Here is an 18,968-nt window from a genome sequence, read left to right as displayed (position 1 = left end):
TCTGCACTGCAGACTGATCACAGCTGAGGAGTTTGTGAGAGGTTAACTACCACACCAGGATCAGAGACATATACTTAACGTGCACTTCACAGGAACAGGCACATTTGAACCACGTCTCGTTATTCTTAAATGTTTCGGCTTTAGTTGACCAAAGGTGTAATTTCAAATGAGTAAAGTAGCTTATCTATTAAATTCTTTCCATCAACAAACTTGTTTTTACATTTGTACATTGTACAACTTGCTTGTTTCAGTTTTGAGTTTATAAATGGACCACACAGTGTCTTATTTGCCTATCCAACTATATCTGCACACAGGGTGCACCAGGTTATTTGTAAATGCTAATGTAATAATCCTTAAAATAAAAATCATTTAACCCTCAGAGCAAATGGTACCTGTTCTGAATGAAGAACTGTGAGTAATGGCTAGAACCTGATGTCTTCAGTTCCTGACAAGGCAAAGTTCCTAGCCTGGAAAAGGAAGATGCCAAATGAGAGGCAATGATAATCGTTCAACGCTGAGAGGTGGAACTAAGGGGTGGATGTAAATTATTGTTTTTAAATGTAGCAAGAAGTGGGTGAAAAGAATACTTGGTGCACACCTGCTTGAGTGCATAACCCCAAAGAAGACGTTACTCTCTGTGGTTTAAGGTGAATGCTGTGTTTGTTTTCCAGTAACAATGGGCTGTAACTGCAGCACAGACTATGATGACGACAACTGGATCGAAGACATGTGTGAGCAATGCAAACTGGAATATGAACGAGAGCAGAAGCAGTATCAGCAACAAGTGAGTCGTTTTATCAGTTAATGTGCAAGGTGTTGCTCTGGAGAATTGAATTGAAATCAAGATTTATTATTTTAAAATAAATGACCAATTAACAAAGAGGTCATTAATGGGAGGAAGAATCGAGCTTCAAATCAAGCATCAAGGAACTAGGGAAGATTGTCCAAGTGAGACTATTTGAGGATCTATTGTAGCATCACGGTCTGAAAACCTAGTGAAGAGTTCCATTCCTTTTGTTGATCAAAGTACCTTGCACAATAGCCTCACGAGCGTCCCCCACCCCCTCTGCTCCCCCAAACTTGTGCTTTCCAAACACAAAACACTTTCTTCTTAGAGGCTGCAGGTCACTGGATCCTAGAACCAGGTACCTCAGCAACAGCCAACCAGGGTTATACGTGGTGCTGCTCACACGGGGAAGAGGACAGGAAGCACTTTACAACAAAATGGCCCATTGAGTGCTGAGCTCACTGAAAGGAGAAGGGGACGTTGAAATGGGAAACCAGCAGCAAAATGTGTGGCAAAGCTGGTGGGTAGAAGGAGCTTGCTGGAGAAAGTGTGCACCAACTCACCCTTGTTTGGGGCTGGCATGAATTTAGCCACACAGCAAGAGTTTCTGATTTCCACACTCAGTTCAGTAATAATCTCCTAACAAAATGGGGCCTCTCATTCAGCCCAGGGATGCATGATGTGGTCACTGTGGGTGATGGAGGTGGACCACTCCAATTGTCCTTGAGCCTTCAGGCAGAGTCTAGGACTGAGAGAAGAAAATTGGCCGCAAGAGGAGTAATTGGTCTTCAGGTCCATCAGGAAGCCATCAACTCCTGCTTAATATAGAAGGCCAAAGCTCATATTTTTCAAACGGTCCCCATTGTACCAATGAATCTGTAATCAATACCAGTAAATTATTAAATTAGTTATTAGCTCCACAAAATGTCTGGTACTGAGAATAAAAGTCTAATATTACCTTTGATAAGCTATCAGGGGAACTAAGTAATGGTCACACTCATGCAGTGATCCGTGAGTGAGGGGCGATAACCACCTGGACCTGATGTGTACATCTGTCGAACCTGTGCTGTCTTCAGTTAACCTTTAACTTCCTTTTTATCATACCCAAAGGGACAATATTTACTCGAGCTAAACCTCTGTTTATTGAAGCCAAACTCTCTAAAAGTATTACACAAGTGTATTACCCAGTATTACACAGTGTCTAACAGTATTACACAAGCATATAACACAGTATCTAACAGTATATAACAGTATTACACAAGCGTATTACACAGTATCTATCAGTATATAACAGTTTTACACAAGCGTATTACACAGTATCTAACAGTACTACACAAGTGTATTACACAGTATTACACAGAATCTAACAGTATTATACATGTGTATTACACAGTATTACACAGTGTCTAACAGTATATAACAGTATTACATAAGCGTATTACACAGTATCTAACAGTACTACACAAGTGTATTACACAGTATTACGCAGTGTCTAACAGTAATACCTCTCGCTGCCTTGGTGAAGCAGCCAGCATAATCAAAGACCCCACCCACCCAGGTCATTCTCTCTTCTCTCCTCTCCCATCAGGCAGGAGCCTGAGGGCACGTACCAACAGGCTCAATGACAGCTTCTATCCCACGGTGATAAGACTATTGAATGGTTCCCTTATATGATGAGATGGACTCTTGACCTCACAATCTACCTTTTTATGACCTTGCACCTTATTGTCTACCTGCAATGCACTTCCCTGTAGCTGTGACATTTTACTCTGTGTTCTGTTATTGTTTTACCCTGTACTATCTCAATGCACTGTGTAATGAATTGATCTGTATGAACGGTATGCAAGACAGGTTTTTCACTATACGTTGGTACAAATGACAATAATAAACCAATCCCCATACATAAGTGTATTACACAACATTAGCCAGTGTCTAAAGGTATTACATAAGTGCTTGACTGAGTACTTGAAAAACGGTGACCTACAGCGCTGTGCAACTGATGCTCAGAGCTGGGATAAAGGTTGGCTCATTGTCTTCTAGACAGTACAAAAACAATGGACCGAATGGTTACCTTCTGCAATATTAATTTCCTACAATAAGTGAGCCTCATGTATAAAGTGCAACAGCAAAACATGATGGACAGTTAACATCATAGAACTGATGTCAGGTTTGGACTTTGAATCATTTTAACGTGATTAAAAATGAAATAAAGATTGGTTTTGCAATGCTTATGTGGTTTCAGTTTTGACACCTACTGTCACTGAAACCAACCTCAAGGTGACCTCACTGCAGGTCTTCAATGTCGTGAAGACAATCCTATAAACTGAGCCAAACTGTTGGCTCGAAGGAAAGGTTGTAATACAAGGGCAATTAACGAATATTACCATGGCCAACTGCTAGAGTCAGGAATAAAACTGGTCATCAGGCTGATGAAAATAAAGCCCTGAATTGTCAGCGGGAAGAGCCTGTGAATCAGACATCATCACAAGGCATGAAATAAGAAGTACCATTTCAAACTATGAATAGGGCACAGATCGGAAGGTGTAAACAATACAAGTGGTCCGTGACAAAGTATAGGAAAACATCAGTGAACAGGAGAAAAGTTGATTGATCAATGAGGTTCAGTTTGAAACAATCACAGGGGCTGCATTTGGGTCGGAAGGTCACAGTGTTGGGACAATGAGTCAGGTAAGGTAGAAGAACAAATGGTAGAACCGAAATTTAGTACGTTCACTTAGAAGATTGTGCAGTTCTTGGCACCATTGGAAAAGCTCTACAGGCACTGGAGAGGTTAAGAATAAGTTGTGAAGGTAAAACCAGCGCTGGAAGATTACACCATCAGGAAAGACTCAAAAAGACCTGGCCTTTTCTTTAGAATGGCAGATCTGTGTGCGTTCAATGGAAGGGCTTGGAAGAGTGGAGATTAAAGGATGTTTCCACTCACTGGGGGAACCAAAGCTGGAGGCTGGAAAATCTACCACACCTCCGCTTGTTTCCTTCGGCAGCTCCTGGTTTAGGACAACTTAACACCACTGACATTACCATTGTCTTCCATTTGCACTGTAGAACTACCCAGAGATACGAGATCCCTTGGTGTCCTATGATCAACGATCTCCACCATCTTCTCCCTTTCCGGGTAAGTTACCACCAATACAAGGCTGTTTGTTGTTATTAATCAGGACAGCCATGGATATCTGCTGTGAATGGTTTACCTTGGTGTGTGATGTCAGAATCTTCCTTCCACTCAACCTCCAGAGTATTACCGCCCATTGCAACACAGAAATAAGGATAAGGGAATCTCGACTCCAAATACCTTCAATTCCTGAGGGGACAGAAACATTTGTATTTTAATTTACAGTATATGTGCAGTGGACATGGACTGACTTCAAATCTGCAAAACATGTTTTTAACATGTTAATTAAGACAATGAACCTACAAATTATCTGAGAAGCAGATTGTTCACCTACCTTCATCTTCCTTGAAAAGCCCTAAAATCTCCACATCTCCACAACTGGTCTTAATTTAAACCTCTCTGGGTCTTCACCTTCATCACTCTATCCAGAAGCCCATCCTAGACTCCTGATGAAGAAGAATGATTTGCCATTTGATTACCTTATTCATGTTTGTTTGTTGAAATGCACGTTCATTAAGTAGTACTCTGCATGAAACCTATTGCATGCAATTGCCAGCTTGCATATTGTACAAGACTCCCCCCCCACAAATCCCTCCTTCCCCAGTTGAACAGCTCCTCCTCCTCTCATCCTTCCTTCAAACTCTGATCCCTGACACCTGAGATGAGCCTTTTTCATCACTTGCTTCTCAGTGACCAGTGCACGTTGGACCCACCCAACGCAATGTACAGTTTAATCACTTCTTCCAGGATATTCTACTTTTTGATGATGTCCAGTGTTCTATTGGCCTTGTTAGTTGTTGCTGTGCATTGGTTGAATATGCCTACATCGAGCTCTCTCAGTATTCCCCCCTTTTCATCATTGCCCTTCCGATGTTTTTCACAGAGTGTGAGTCATTTGGTGTTACTGAGATTCATCGGAATCTTGAATTACAGAATTCAGCCAGGCTCCTAGCAGAACAATCCCATCAGTCCTGTTCCCTCACTGCTCCCCACTGCCCTCAAGTGCATATCCAGCTCCCCTCTGAAGGCCAGGTTGCTTCCCTCCTCCTTACAGCAGTGAGTTCCAGATCCCAACAACTGGCTGAGAATATTTACATCCCCTTTGTATCTTTTGCACAAAACTTTAACTATTGCCCTCCACCCCTGGCCTTTGGTGAACCATCCACTAATGGGAACAGTTTTCCTCTGTCGAACCACCCTGTCATCTCTATCAAACCTCCTCCCAAGGACCTCTGCCCCAAGGAAACAACCCCAGGTTCCCAGTCCCAGCAACCCTGCATCCGAAACCTCCCACCCCAAGCTCATGCCAACCAATCTGTTCTGCACCCTCCAGAATCTTCACATCCTTCCAAAAGTGAAGTGCCACAATTTGAGGCGACAGTCCTGTTGGGGCCAGATCTGTGTTTTACAAAGGTCCAGCACACCTTCCTGACTTTTATATTTTACTCCTATGTTTGTAAAGCTCAAGATCACAGAAGTTTAGTTTAAATAGATACTTTGCTGTACTGTTCGATAATTCTCCCAAACTGCATGTCTTGTTTTCCCCACCACGTGTTCACACATTCTATTAGCACATCCAGATTGCACTGCACTCTGCCACAATCTCCCTCCCTGTTCACCACACTTCCAAACTTTCTGTCATCTGCAGACTTTGAAACAGTGTTGTGCCCTCCCAAGTCCCAATCAGCAAAGTTCAGAAAACGCTCCCTTTGTATAGGCTGGGCAGGATAAAATGACCAAATTGTATGGGAGGCATGTGCTCTTGGTGCAGGCTGTATGCACACACCTCCATCTGTCTAAGATTGTAGGTGGAGACACAAATATGGCCTAGCAGCCACCTTGGATCAGCCAATGGAAGGGGCCTCGATATTGGAGTGTGCTCCAGGCCCAAAGCACAGTGTGGAGTAGGAACGGGCCCTTCCTGCCTGATCTCCAGCCACTGCACAGCTCATGCAGAAAGTGAGCTGGGGAAAGCCAGGGGTGTGTTGGAGGGTCAGACAGGGGGATCAGGGTCAGGCAGATGATGGTGGGACTAATCCATTGAGAGTGAGGTTCTGAGAGTAGCAGTGAGGCCTCATCTGGCCCTCCAGGCACAAATCTGTTGGTGAGTGAGTAATAGTGCTGTCCTGATCTCAACCACTGCCTGTCCTTTCTCTGTCAAAACACCTCGCCCAATTGTTGGGTTGGATCACCCAACCAACTGACTGACAACAACTCCCGGATCCCATCTCCCTTTCAGTTATCGCCCCCCCTCCCCCACCACTCAGTCTCTCCGTACCAAACTCTCACTTTGTTTTGCAACTTAAGGTTCTTTCTGTAATTTAACATTTGTATTGTTTTAGAGCACTAAGCGTCTTTGGTTCTCAAGAACAAGCTGTACAGACAGGCAGTGAATGCCTGGAAAGTATATTGCAATAAATGAACAACCTTGTTCATGATCCAAGATGATTGTTAAAAACAAATGATCTGATCCTTTTCAGCTGATGATATATTTGTTGCCTTGTACAACTATGAGCGAACTCATCATGATGACCTGGAGTTCAAGAAAGGCGACCAGATAAAGGTGATTCAACGGTGAGTGGAGTGAGAGACAGGTTACCGAGCAGCTGACGAATTGATAAAGAGGGAGAAGGTGGATTATGTGAATAAGTTAGGAAGAAATAAAAGAGGAGGTTTTAAACACTTCTATAGTATTGTAAAACAGAAGAGAAGAGCAAAAATAACAGATTTACATGCAACGAACACACAAACCGGGAGCAGGTTCTCTCAGAATCTTCTCTCCTGTTCCACCATTTCATAAAACCACGGCTCATCCGATTGTAAACTCAACTCCACATTCCCACCTACCCCCAGTAATCTTTCACTCTTTGTTTATCAAGAGTCTTCAAATATTAAAAATGTTCAAAGACTCTGCTTCCACTGCCCTTTGAGGAAGAGACTCCAAAGAAACTCACCACCCCCTTGTGAGAAAATAATTGTTCCGTCTACGCTATGCCGTAGTGGATGACCTCTCATTTCTAAACCGTGGGCTCCTCGGTGACAACGGCAAGAGAAATTCTAATGAGGAATAAAGGAATGGATGAGATATTAAACAACTATTTTGCATCTGTTCTTGCTGCGGCAGAGGTGGGAGAGATACAGTAAAGGTGGGAGAGGTGTGTAGTCAGGAGGCAAGTGACAGCGAGGAACATAAGGTCCGTAAAGAGGCACCACTGGAAAATTAAAGGGATTGACACCGGACAGCTGCCCTGGATCTTGGAATCAGAGAAAGGAAAGGGAGTTGACTGAAGGCATTTTGACAGGACGGATGTGGAGAGATATTTCTTCTTGTGGGAGAATTTGGAACTAGGTCGCTGTTTAAAAATAAAGGGTTGTCATTTTAGACAGAGAGGAGACAGTTTTTTTATCTCACATGGGGATAGAAATCTGCCTCAAAGAGCAGTGGAAGTAGATGGATTCTTGGTAGGTGAGGGGTGAGAGGTTACTGGGGTGGGCAGGGACATGGAGCTGAGAGTACAATTACTCTGGCCAGTGGCCTACTCCTGCTCTTAATCCATATTTACTTGTGACCTGACAATCTGCATCCCAGGGTTCTGAGAAAGGCAACTACAAAGATTTATTTGTGGTGATCCTCAAATCTCCGGACTTGAAGTACTGCGGCAGATCGGAAGGTAGCAGAGGTACGTGTTCTTTAAGAAGGGAGGGGAGAAGGAATAGGGAACTCTGCTTCAGTCAGTGTGGCATCAATCGTCAGCAAAGGACGTGGTAACATGGCAGCTAGACATCCAATGGATACAATGCATAGAAACCACTGTAAACAATGGATAGAAGACTGGCTGACTGGCAGAAGGCAGAGAGTGCGAATAAAGGGGGCCTTTGCTGGTTGGCTGCCCGTGACTAGTGGTGTTCCGCAGGGGTCAGTGCTGGGTCCGCTACTTTTCACGCTATGTGTTAATGATCTGGATGACGGAATTGATGGCTTTGTGGCCAGATTTGTGGATGATACAAAAATAGGTGGAGGGGCAGGTAGTGTTGAGGAAGCAGGGAGTCTGCAGAAGGACTTGGACAGGTTGGGGGAATGGATAAAGAAGTGACAGATGGAATACAGCGTAGGGAAGTGTACGGTCATGCACTTTGGTAGAAGGAACAAAAGTGTAGACTATTTTCAAAACGGGGAGTGAATTCAGAAATCAGGGGGGCAAAGGGACTTGGGAGTCCCAGTGCAGGATTCCCTAAAGGTTAACTTGCAGGTTGAGTCAGTAGTAAGGAAGGCAAATACAATGTTAGCATTCATTTCGAGAGAACCAGAATATAAAAGCTAGGATGTAATGCTGAGGCTTTACAAGGTGTTGGTCAGACCACATTTGGAGTATTGTGAACAGTTTTGGCCCCATATATAAGGAAGGATGTGCTGACATTGGAGAGGATCCAGAGGAGGTTTACAAGAATGATCCCTGGAATGAAAGGGTTAATGTATGAGGAGCGTTTGATGGCTCTGGGCCTGTACTTGCTGGAGGTTAGAAGGATGAGGGGGGATCTCATTGAAACCTACCGAATATTGAAAGGCCTGGATAAAGTGGACGTGGAGAGGATGTTTCCAGTAGTGGGAGAGTCTAGGACACAGCCTCAGAATAAAAGGACGTCCCTTTAGAACAGAGATGAGGAGGAATTTCTTTAGCCAGAGGGTGGTGAATCTGTGGAATTCATTGCCACAGGTGGCTGTGGAAGCCAAGTCATTGAGTCTATTTAAAGTGGAGATTGATAGGCTTTTGATTAGTAAGAGGGTCAAAGGTTACAGGGAGAAGGCAGGAGAACGGGGTTGAGAGGGAAAAATAAATCAGCCATGATCGAATGGCACAGCAGACTCGATGAGCCAAGTGGTCTAATTCTGCTCCTATGTCATAGTCTTACGGACAATTATACCACGAATGATGCAATAGGCAAACAGGCCCTTCAGACCATTGAGCCCTTGAGGACCATCAACACCCACTTCCTCCAATCCTACAGTAAACCCAGTTTATTCTCCCCATGTTCCCATCAACTTCCCCCCCAGATTCAACCCATCTATACACGGGGGGCAATTTACTGTGGCAGTGACAGGGAGAATGTACAAACTCCACACAGACAGCACCTGAGGTCAGGCAGTGGCTCTACCCACTGTGCTGCCTGGGCAGAGTCAGCTTCATAACGTGAAGGGAAAATCAGAATATCAAATTTAATCGAGTTTTTGAGGGTGTAAATAGCAGGGTAGATAAGGGGAAACCAGTGGCGGAGAATATCTGGATTTGATAAGATAAAAAATTGCTATATAAAATACAGACCCATGGGGTTTGGGTAAAACACCAACACTGAAAATTCTTAGGTTAAAGGACAGTAAATACATAGCAGGAATAAAAGATATTTCTCTGGACTGGTGCTGGGGGGTTGCAACTGGGATCCGTACTGGGACTTCTGTTGTTCACAACTTACACTATTGCCTTATTCAAGTTTGCTTCTGATACAAAACAAGGTGTGGAAGTGAAGTAGTGATGGGGTTCAGTATCTACAAAGGGTACATGAGTGGGCAAGTAGGTGGCAGACAGAGTTTCATGTGGGAAAATGTCATGTTGTGATTCTGGTAGGAGGGACAGAGAGGAGAAGATTTTCTTAAGTTAAGAACATGGTAAATGTTGGTGTACAGAGGGATCTGGGAGCTGGTTCAGGAGATGCAGAACATTATCATGGAGCTACAGCAAAGGGTTTTGGGTACCAGAGTAAGGAACCTTGCTGGGACTGTTCAAGGCTTTGTGTGGCTACAGCTGGAGCACTGGTTGTTTGGTCTCTGTACCCGGCCTTGAAATTGGTGGATTCACTGGCAACAGAAGGTTGTCCAATACAGAGTGGCTGGGAAGCTTGGCCGACAATGGAGTTTAGAAGAATGAGAGGTGACCTCAGTGAGACAGGGATTTAAAGAGAAGATGCTGAGAGATTGTTTCATCTTGGTGGAGAGACCCTAACCTGGTGCACATTATTGGAATAAAGGGTTGGCCATTTGGGTCTGAGATGTGGTGACACATCCTTATACAAGAGAGGCGTAGCTCATTGGAACTCTGGGTTGCACATTCAAGGCTGGGGAAGGAGATTTTTGGACACCGAGAGGATCAGGGGATATGGCAGGCAGGAAAGTGAAAGGATCAGCAATGACTTCAGTGAAGAGAGGAGCAGACTCAGGAGGCCACCTGCTCTGTGGCTGCTTCTAGTTCTTATTCTCATGAGATAAGTTGTGAGGGTGAGCCATTTGTAATCAAAAAGAACACATTTTAGAACATGAACCCAGGCTAGAAGAAGGCAGCAGTACCTGTGTTTACTACTGAGCACTGTACTATGCCTAGAATCACCCTGCAAGATGTACATGTAACAACAATACTTTGCGATGTGAATTTTGTATTTTTATTGTCAGAAACGCTAAACACTATTATAACTTATTAATAGAATTTATCAGTAAACCTTTTATTCTAAACTCACTGCTAGAAAACCAAAATGTTTTGACTAATATTTACCTGAAAAAGCATTCCAAACTCATGGATTTTTCCACCTTTCTGACAGGAGGTGAGTTATTGGTTCACATGGTTTCAGAGGCTGATGGCCACTCTGAGGATATTCCAGGAGGGCCTTGTGAGACCTCAGCTCCACAGCCCGCTGACCAGACCTCTGACATCAGGGGCACTGGGCCGGCAGGTGGAGATCCGGAGAATGGAGACCTCACAACCCCTGCTGCTCTTGGTCCCCATCCTGTGCCTTACACCCACTGACAGGAGGGGGCAGAAGGCGAGGTTTGTTGGGGTGTTTTGTTTGATTTCCTTTGGAGATGAACAGTCTTGTACAGAGATTGTTCTGAGGGAATTATGTGTTTGGGGATAGTATCAGGTTGATGAGTGGAGTAACCTCTTATGTTATCATTTCACTGTCTGATCCAAGGTAAAGTAACTGACTTCACTCTCGTCCTTTGCAGGGAGGGGGAATGGTGGAAAGCCCAGTCTCTGGTTACTGGACAGGAAGGATACATCCCGTACAACTTTGTGGCTCAAGCACACACACTGGAGGTTGAATCGTAAGGCTCCCACTCTGTTCCTCTTTATTTAATGAGGTAATCTGTCCCTGCGCGTGTTTCCCAGCGGTCGACTGATGAAACTGGAATCTTTCCCTGGATCAGACAGCCGTCCACAATGTGCTGCTGGTCCAGGGACCTCGGTGCCCAAGGGGCGCTCTGACTGGATACATTCCGTCCGCTCATGATGCTGAATCACGTTCTGCTGTGTTCCCATCCAATGATCATTGGATAATTCAACCCCCTTGCATCAACTTCAATACAATCTCAAAGAGCTCCTTCATTTCTCAATGCTTGGCTCACACACTGCTCTCTGCATGGCCTATATCCTCCTCTCCCATCCCACTGGTGAGCTCTTTCTTATTATTTCATCTTTTTCTTTCATATTTCAACATCCTTACAATATAGAAGGGGGCCATTTGGACCATCAAATCCATGCTAACTCTCAGAGCAATCCCATTCCCCCTCTTATTTCCCAGTAATCTATTCCCTGTCACATGTCCATCAACTCCCCCTGGAGTTTCCCATCACCCACCCACACTCGGGACAGTTTACAGCGGCCAATTAACCCACTGACCCGTGTGTCTTTGGGATGTGGGAGGAAACCGGAGCACCAGGTGGAAATCCACAGGGACACAGGGAGAACATGCAAACCCCACACAGGCGGCACCCGAGGTCAGGATCAAACCTGGGTCACTGGAGCTGTGAAACAGCAGAACCTGCAGCACCACTGTGCTGGGCTCTACAACACGCCGAACACGGTGGTGTTTCGTGTTCTGTGTGTTAGTTGCAATCTCCATTAACTGGTATTCTGCTGAAAATTCCTTGACATTTTAAAATGCATAAAGCCAATGAATCGACGTAAACTGCTCCAATACCAGGGTTATCAGGGTGCAGACAACACTGGAGACACAAGAGGATCCTGATGCAGGGTTTTAACCCAAAATGTTGACAGTTCCTTTCCCCCCACAGATGCTGGCTAACCTGCTGAGTTCCTCCAGCAGATTGCTGCATTATACTGCATGGGTCCCTGTGATGGGTAATCACGTGCTTTACTCTCAGAACAACCTTGTTCCTGAAGCCACTGAATGAATGAAATCCACAGAACGCCAATCACGTTCCCTGTACATTTCTGACTTTTGGTAACGTCCAGTCCCCTCCCTGTGTTATAACGTGTACTTCTTGTGTCATGTGTGTGTTCCCATGTGCTGATTTACATGCCAGAGCTGACTCCTCCCACCAGGAGTTCAGCGTGTCAGGGGTGGATCTGCCCACTGCCACACCTCACCTCTAACAGCCACTATTCTCCTTCTTCCAGATGGTTCTTCCAGGGTCTGGGCCGGAAGGAGGCTGAACGACAGCTTCTGGCCGTTGGCAACACACAAGGCTCCTATCTGATCAGAGAGAGTGAAACCACAAAGGGTATGTCCCATACTGACTAGGAGATGACCAGTCAAGCCTGAGAGTTGTGCTCACTGCTGGATTACACCTTCGGCAGCCTGACCGTGGAGCACTGCAGAGGATGCAAACAAAGTGACGCAGTGAGCTTGGGTCTGCCTCAGGCATTAACTGATGCCCATATAACATCAAATGCCCCTGCCATAGAATCATAGCAGAGAGAGAGGCCTTTTACCCACCGACCTTGCTGGCCAAAGCTATGTAATCCATTCTAATCCCACTCCATGGTTCATTATGACATCTGTGTGGTGAGACACAGGTGTCCAGGTTTGTGACAAGAAGGAATAACTCTGTCTTAACTTGTTTTCAAATTCCACTGTCATTGATGTGACTGACGCTCCAATGAGCGTTGTTAACTAATGTTGTACATTGTCGGATACACGCTGGAAAATGCCGAGGAAGCAATAGTGGGACGGTAAGACAATTGAACAAAGACAACATGAAAGGAAAATTAAGTTTGACAAATTTATCAGAGCTTCTTGAAGATGTGATAAACATGGTAGATAAGGGGAACTGGAGCACCCAGGGGAAACCCACGTGGTCACAGGGAGAACATGCAAACCCCACACAGACAGCAGCCGAGCTCAGGATCAAACCTGGGTCACTGGAGCTGTGAAACAGCAGAACCTGCAGCACCACTGTGCCGGGCTCTACACCACAGGGAACACGGTGGTGTTTCGTGTTCTGTGTGTTAGTTGCAATCTCTGTTTACTGGTATTCTGCTGAAAATTCCTCAACATTTTAAAATCCATCAAGTAGACATAAACCGCTCCAGCACCATGGTTTACCAGCATGCAGCCGACATTGGATTGCTCTGGTTCCTCTGATGGGTCAGCACACGACTTACAGTGAGGACAACTCTGCTCCCAAGGCTACTGAACAACCTCTTTATTTGGACTTCAAGAAACGGGCAGTAAGGCAGCACAGAAAGACTTCCAGCACATGACAAGTGTGCGTGATATATCAGCACAGATAACGGACTGACTGACTAACAGAATGCAGTGCACCGGGTAAATGGGTTACTTTCAGATCAGCAATTAGTGGGGTGCCATCGGCTAACAATCTGTCTTAATGACCTGGATGAAGGGACTGAGTGCACTGCAGACAATTTTGCTGATGATACAAAGACAAGTGGGTCGTGAGGAGAATGCACAGATCCTGTGAAGGGATATAGATAGGTGAAGGGAGCAGACAAGGAGGTGCCGGGTGGTGCCGTGTGTGGGAAATGTGAGATTACCTGCTTTGGAATGAAGAATGAAAAAGCAAAGTATGATTTAAATGGAGTAAGAGTGAGGAATGTTGAGTAGAAGGCATCTGGGGGTCCCAGTATGTGAAGCACAAAATGTCAGCATGCAGGTACAACAAGTAATGGGAAAGCTGAAGGACCGCTGGCCTTTACTGCAAGGGATGCAGAGTGTCAGAGTAGGGAGGTTTGGATGCAAACTTGCAGGGTGCTGGTGAAACTCCACAAGGCCATACTTAAGGTATGATACACTTACATTGGAGGCAGAGCAGACAAGGTCTGCTGTTTTAATTCCTGGGATGAAGAAGTTGAGTAGGTTTGGCCTGTACTCACTGGAGTTTAGAAACATGGGAGGTGATCCTATTGAAACAAGATTCTGAGGGGGATGGACAGGGTTAATCCTGAGATGTTTCCCCTGGTGGAGGTATTTAGACCAAGGTGTATTGTTTCAGAATAAGGTTTCAGGCAGCATTGACGAGGAATTTCTTCTCTCAGAAGGTCATGAATCTCTGGAATTCTCTCTGCCAGAGAACTGTGGAGAGTCAGTGAATAGATTCAGGGATGACAGACATTTAAACTGCAAGAGAGTCAAGGAGATTAATGAGAGGGGGAGAAAATGGTGTTGAAGCCAAAGTTGGATCAGACGTGATGTTATCGAATGGCGGAGCAGAGTGGGAGGGTTAGGGACTCCTGCTCCTCTTCGGTACTTTTCAATGCAGATTAACTAAGTGCAGTAACAGAAACGAAAGCATTTCTTCTAACTTTTTTTTACATTTAACGAACATCTTCAGTTGACTATTTTTTATTGAATGTAATTAAACAAACAGTTTGGGGACAGTTTTCAAGTCAAGATCTTGTGACTGATGGGCACAGGATGGCCCCGGTACGTTGTGCAGGGTTGCTGGGGCTTCCTCTGGGCAGCAGACCCTCCCTGGTCTTAGACCAGCTGGGAGGCACAAGTCAGGAGTGTGGTAGAACATCTCCCACTTGCCTGGATGAGTGCAGCTTCAGGAACCGTGAAGAAGCTCAGTACTGTCCAGGACAAAGTAGCTCGATTGATTGGTACTCCATCCACCCTCAACATTCATTCCCCCCACTGCCAGCGCACACTGGCTACTGCATGTACCATCAGAAAAATGCACTGGCTTGGGTACTCTGAGCCCCTCCCAACCCACATTCTCCACCCCCAAGAAGGACAAGGGCAGAAGGCGCTTGGGAACAAACTGCCTCAAGTCACACACCATCCTGATCCGGAAATATATTACTGAACCTTCATCGTGACTGCAGCCAAGTCCTGGAACAGTGGGAACACCTTCAGCAGAAGAACGGCAGTGATCGATGAGGCAGCCCACAGTGAGGGATGGGCAATAAATGCTCTCGCCAGCAGAGCACAGGTTGGGGAGATATGCCAACAGTATGTGCATCAACTGCACAACAGAGAAACAAGTGCAAATTGTATTCTGCTTCTGAAATTCAGATCTATCAACTTCAATAGAACCAAATTTCAGAAGAAAAGTACAAAGAGCATTTGCTGTGATATGTGTGTGTATCACAGGCGACTGTGGACAAAAGGAAAGATCTCTCTGCCCAAGAACATACCTTCCCTCTGATTTTTGTGAATCCTTTCCACTTAACAAGTAACCATAGTCTCCACCGTCACTTCCTCCCTCAAGAAAAATTGTCATTTAACAGATTGAAGACCATTTTGTGCTGAGGCTTATACTCACCAAACACTGAGCTGAATCTATCCAAAAGCATGCAGGACCCTAACAGGGAGACATCACAGGGGTACATGGAACATAGAACAGTACAGTGCAGAAAAAGGCCCTTCGGCCCACCACGTCTGTACCAAACATGATGTTAAATTAAACTAAATCCTTTCTGCTTATACGTGATCCATATCCCTCCATTCTCTGCAAACTCATGCACCTGTCTAAAGCCTTATAAACACCACTATCATATCTGCTTCCACCTCCATCCCATTCCAGGAACCCCCCACTCTGTGTAGAAAACACTTGCCCCGCACATCTTCAAACTTTTCCCCTCTCTCCTTAAATGCATGACTTCTGGTGTTTGACATTTCTACCCTGGGAAAAAGACTCCGATTGCCCACCCTATCAATGCCCCTCATAACTTTATAAACCTCTATCAGGTATCCCCTCAGCCTCTGCCGCTCCAGAGAAAACAACTCAAGTTTGTCCACCCTCTCCTCATTGTACATGCCCTCTGATCCAGGCAGCATCCTGGTGAACCTCTTCTGCACCCTCTCCAAAGCATCTACTTTTTTCCTGTAATGGGGTGACCAGAACTGCACACAATACTATTATAACTGATACTGTTATATTATTAATATTTAAGCTGTAGTAAGAAAACCAATTTCACACATTGTACCTTAAAATACACAGGTTCTTATTCGCTGTCTGTGAGGGACTTGGACCCACAGCAAGGAGATGTGGTGAAGCACTACAAGATCCGCTCTTTGGATAATGGAGGATATTACATCTCCCCTCGGATAACCTTCAATACCCTGCACGAGCTGGTCGATCATTACTCCTGTAAGTCTATCCTTACTCCAAGCACCTCTATTATCAATAATCATTCTCAGAAGCATTACTGTTCAAAAGATACCTCTTAATGCATTCAGATTGGAGGGCTGTGACTAGCGGTTTCCCACAAGGATTGGTTCTGGGACCTCTACTTTTCGTGATTTTTATTACTGACCCAGATGAGGGGGTAGAAGGGTGGGTTGGCAAGTTTGCAGACGACACAAAGGTTGGTGGTGTTGTGGATAGTGTGGAGGACTGTAGAAGATTGCAGAGGGATATTGATAGGATGCAGAGCTGGGCTGAGAAGTGGCAGATGGAGTTCAACCCGGAGTAGTGTGAGGTGGTACACTTTGGAAGGACAAACTCCAAGGCGGAGTACAAAGTTAATGGCAGGATTCTGGGCAATGTGGAGGAGCAGAGGGATCTGGGGGTTCATATCCACAGATCACTGAAAGTTGCCTCACAGGTGGATAGGGTAGTTAAGTAAGCTAATGAATTCATAAGTCATAGGATTGAGTTTAAGAGCTGCGAGGTAATGATGCAGTTCTACAAAACTCTGGTTAGACCACACTTGGAGTACTGTGCCCAGTTCTGGTCGCCTCATTAGAGGAAGGATGTGGAGGCGTTGGAGAGGGTGCAGAGGAGATGTATCAGGATGCTGCCTGGTTTAGAGAGTATGCATTATGAGGAGAGACTAAGGGAGCTAGGGTTTTACTCTTTGGAGAGAAGGAGGATGAGAGGAGCCATGATAGAGGTATACAAAATATTAAGAGGAATAGATAGAGTAGACAGCCAGCGCCTCTTTCCCAGGGCACCAATGCATGGATTTAAGGTAATGGGTGGGAAGTTCAAGGGGACATCAGAGGGAGGTTTTTCACCCAAAGAGTGGTTGGTGCATGGAATGCGCTGCCTGGGGTGGTGGTGGAGGCTGATACGTTGGTCAAGTCCAAGAGATTGTTAGATAAGCATATGGAGGAATTTAAGATAGAAGGATATGTGGGAGGAAGGGGTTAGATAGTCTTAGGAGTGGTTTGAAGGTCGGCACAACATGGTGGGCCGAAGGGCCTGTATTGTGCTGTATTGTTCTATGGTTCTATGGTTCTATGGAGATATCAGAGGGAGGTTTTTTACCCAGAGAGTGGTTGGGGCATGGAATGCGCTGCCTGGGGTCATGGTGGAGGCAGGTACATTGGTCAAATTCAAGAGATTATTAGATAAGCATATTGAGGAATTTAAAATAGAGGGATATGTGGGAGGAAGGGGTTAGATAGTTTTTAGACAAAGTTTAAAGGTTGGCACAACATTGTGGGCCGAAGGGCCTGTATTGTGCTGTACTTTCTATGATTCTATGATTTTAAAGTTTTCCTGTTTGTTGTGATGGGGTCACTGATGGTCTCAAGCACATGGCAAAGGTGTTCCCTGGTTATTCCTCTCCTCACAAGAGATGGGAAAGTTGATAAGAGGAATAATCCTCGAGAAAACCCAGGAATAGCGATCCACTAAATCTGGGTCAACCCAACCCCCTTTCCACCCCGATCCGGTGAGTGGCTGCAATATTCCAGCTCACCTCGGGGACTCTGGCAGCACTATTCAGTATCTTTAATCTTCATCAGCCTGGCACTGGACAATGTTTGTGGTATTGCATCCACTCTAAGAGCACTGTGTAAATGTTGTAAACATCTGCACAGAGAGGGCAACGGAATAAAGAAGTAAGTGTGATCTTTCAATTTACTGAGCAGCAATGTGGATGCTTCTCTTTGGAGCTAAATGATTGGACATTGCAGACTGGGCATAGTCTGTAGGGAGAAGGGAGTACAATTTGAAACTAAAATTCAGGTCCCAGTCCCCTCATTGGGAGCACGACACCGGGCAGACTCAGGAGGCTTGCAGGGGTCAATCCCAGCTGCTCTGGGGTGTGGTAACTTCAGCTAATCCTTTGACATGGAATCCTTGCCACCATATCCTAGTGTCCCCCTTCCATAACTGGCAACAACTCTGCCCCCTCCTCTCCAACCCAGCCCAGCACAGCCCAGCCCAGCCCTGCACAGCACTGCCCAGGCCAGCACAGCTTAGCACAGCCCAGCCCAGCACAGCTCAACGCAGCCCCGCCCAGCACAGCCCAGCCCACACAAACCACATGGCTGGGGCCACTCACTCAGCTTACCCTGATATCCTCCCTAGGTCCTGCTCACTCTGCTGCCATGGCCACCAGACTCCAGCCTGAGACAGACGTAAAGGATTGAGAGGCTGTTGATATTGTGTGAGGTTATCCCACTACCAGTGTCACCTGAAGCAGGGATCACCCAGCAGTGTGGTGGTGGGACTGTCCGCGCATGGACTGCTTGTCAGCTGACTGAGCTCCCTCTGTCTCTGCAGATAACATTGATGGTCTATGCCAGCTCCTGAAGAAACCCTGTCAGACTCACAAACCACAGAAGCCGTGGTGGCAGGATGAATGGGAGGTTTCCCGGGAGTCTCTGAAGCTGGTGCAGAAGCTGGGAGCAGGGCAGTTCGGAGAGGTATGGATGGGTAAGTGAAGCCCCAGTGGCAGATTACTCCACTTCCTGAAGCTGTGCTGATCACTCTTGCTCCTCTGCTGACAATTGAAGATATAAGCCAGAGTGTGTCGTTAGCATGGAGTCAAGGCAGGCAGCTTATGGACGGACGCAGTTGCAGTGTTACAGTTCTGGGTGGAGATAGGATGTGAATACCAT

At 45.7% G+C, this 18,968-nt stretch overlaps 1 protein-coding gene across 1 annotated transcript in view; it reads left to right on the top strand.

The window, feature by feature from the left end:
* LOC127581586 (proto-oncogene tyrosine-protein kinase LCK-like) overlaps positions 1-18,968 on the top strand; it is a 92,230-nt gene that overhangs the window by 35,965 nt on the left and 37,297 nt on the right. Inside the window, exons 2-8 of the mRNA XM_052036071.1 lie at positions 672-784; positions 3,854-3,923; positions 6,401-6,494; positions 10,912-11,010; positions 12,326-12,429; positions 16,114-16,263; positions 18,631-18,783. Of these exons, the coding sequence (XP_051892031.1) occupies positions 677-784; positions 3,854-3,923; positions 6,401-6,494; positions 10,912-11,010; positions 12,326-12,429; positions 16,114-16,263; positions 18,631-18,783 (778 nt within the window). The 5' untranslated portion in view covers positions 672-676. The remainder of the gene's footprint in view (positions 1-671; positions 785-3,853; positions 3,924-6,400; positions 6,495-10,911; positions 11,011-12,325; positions 12,430-16,113; positions 16,264-18,630; positions 18,784-18,968) is intronic.

Source organism: Pristis pectinata, chromosome 22, assembly GCF_009764475.1.
Source record: "Pristis pectinata isolate sPriPec2 chromosome 22, sPriPec2.1.pri, whole genome shotgun sequence".
NCBI classification, from domain to species: domain Eukaryota; kingdom Metazoa; phylum Chordata; class Chondrichthyes; order Rhinopristiformes; family Pristidae; genus Pristis; species Pristis pectinata.
The sequence above is the reverse complement of the archived record's forward strand: the minus strand, read 5'-3'. Positions and strand labels throughout refer to the sequence as shown.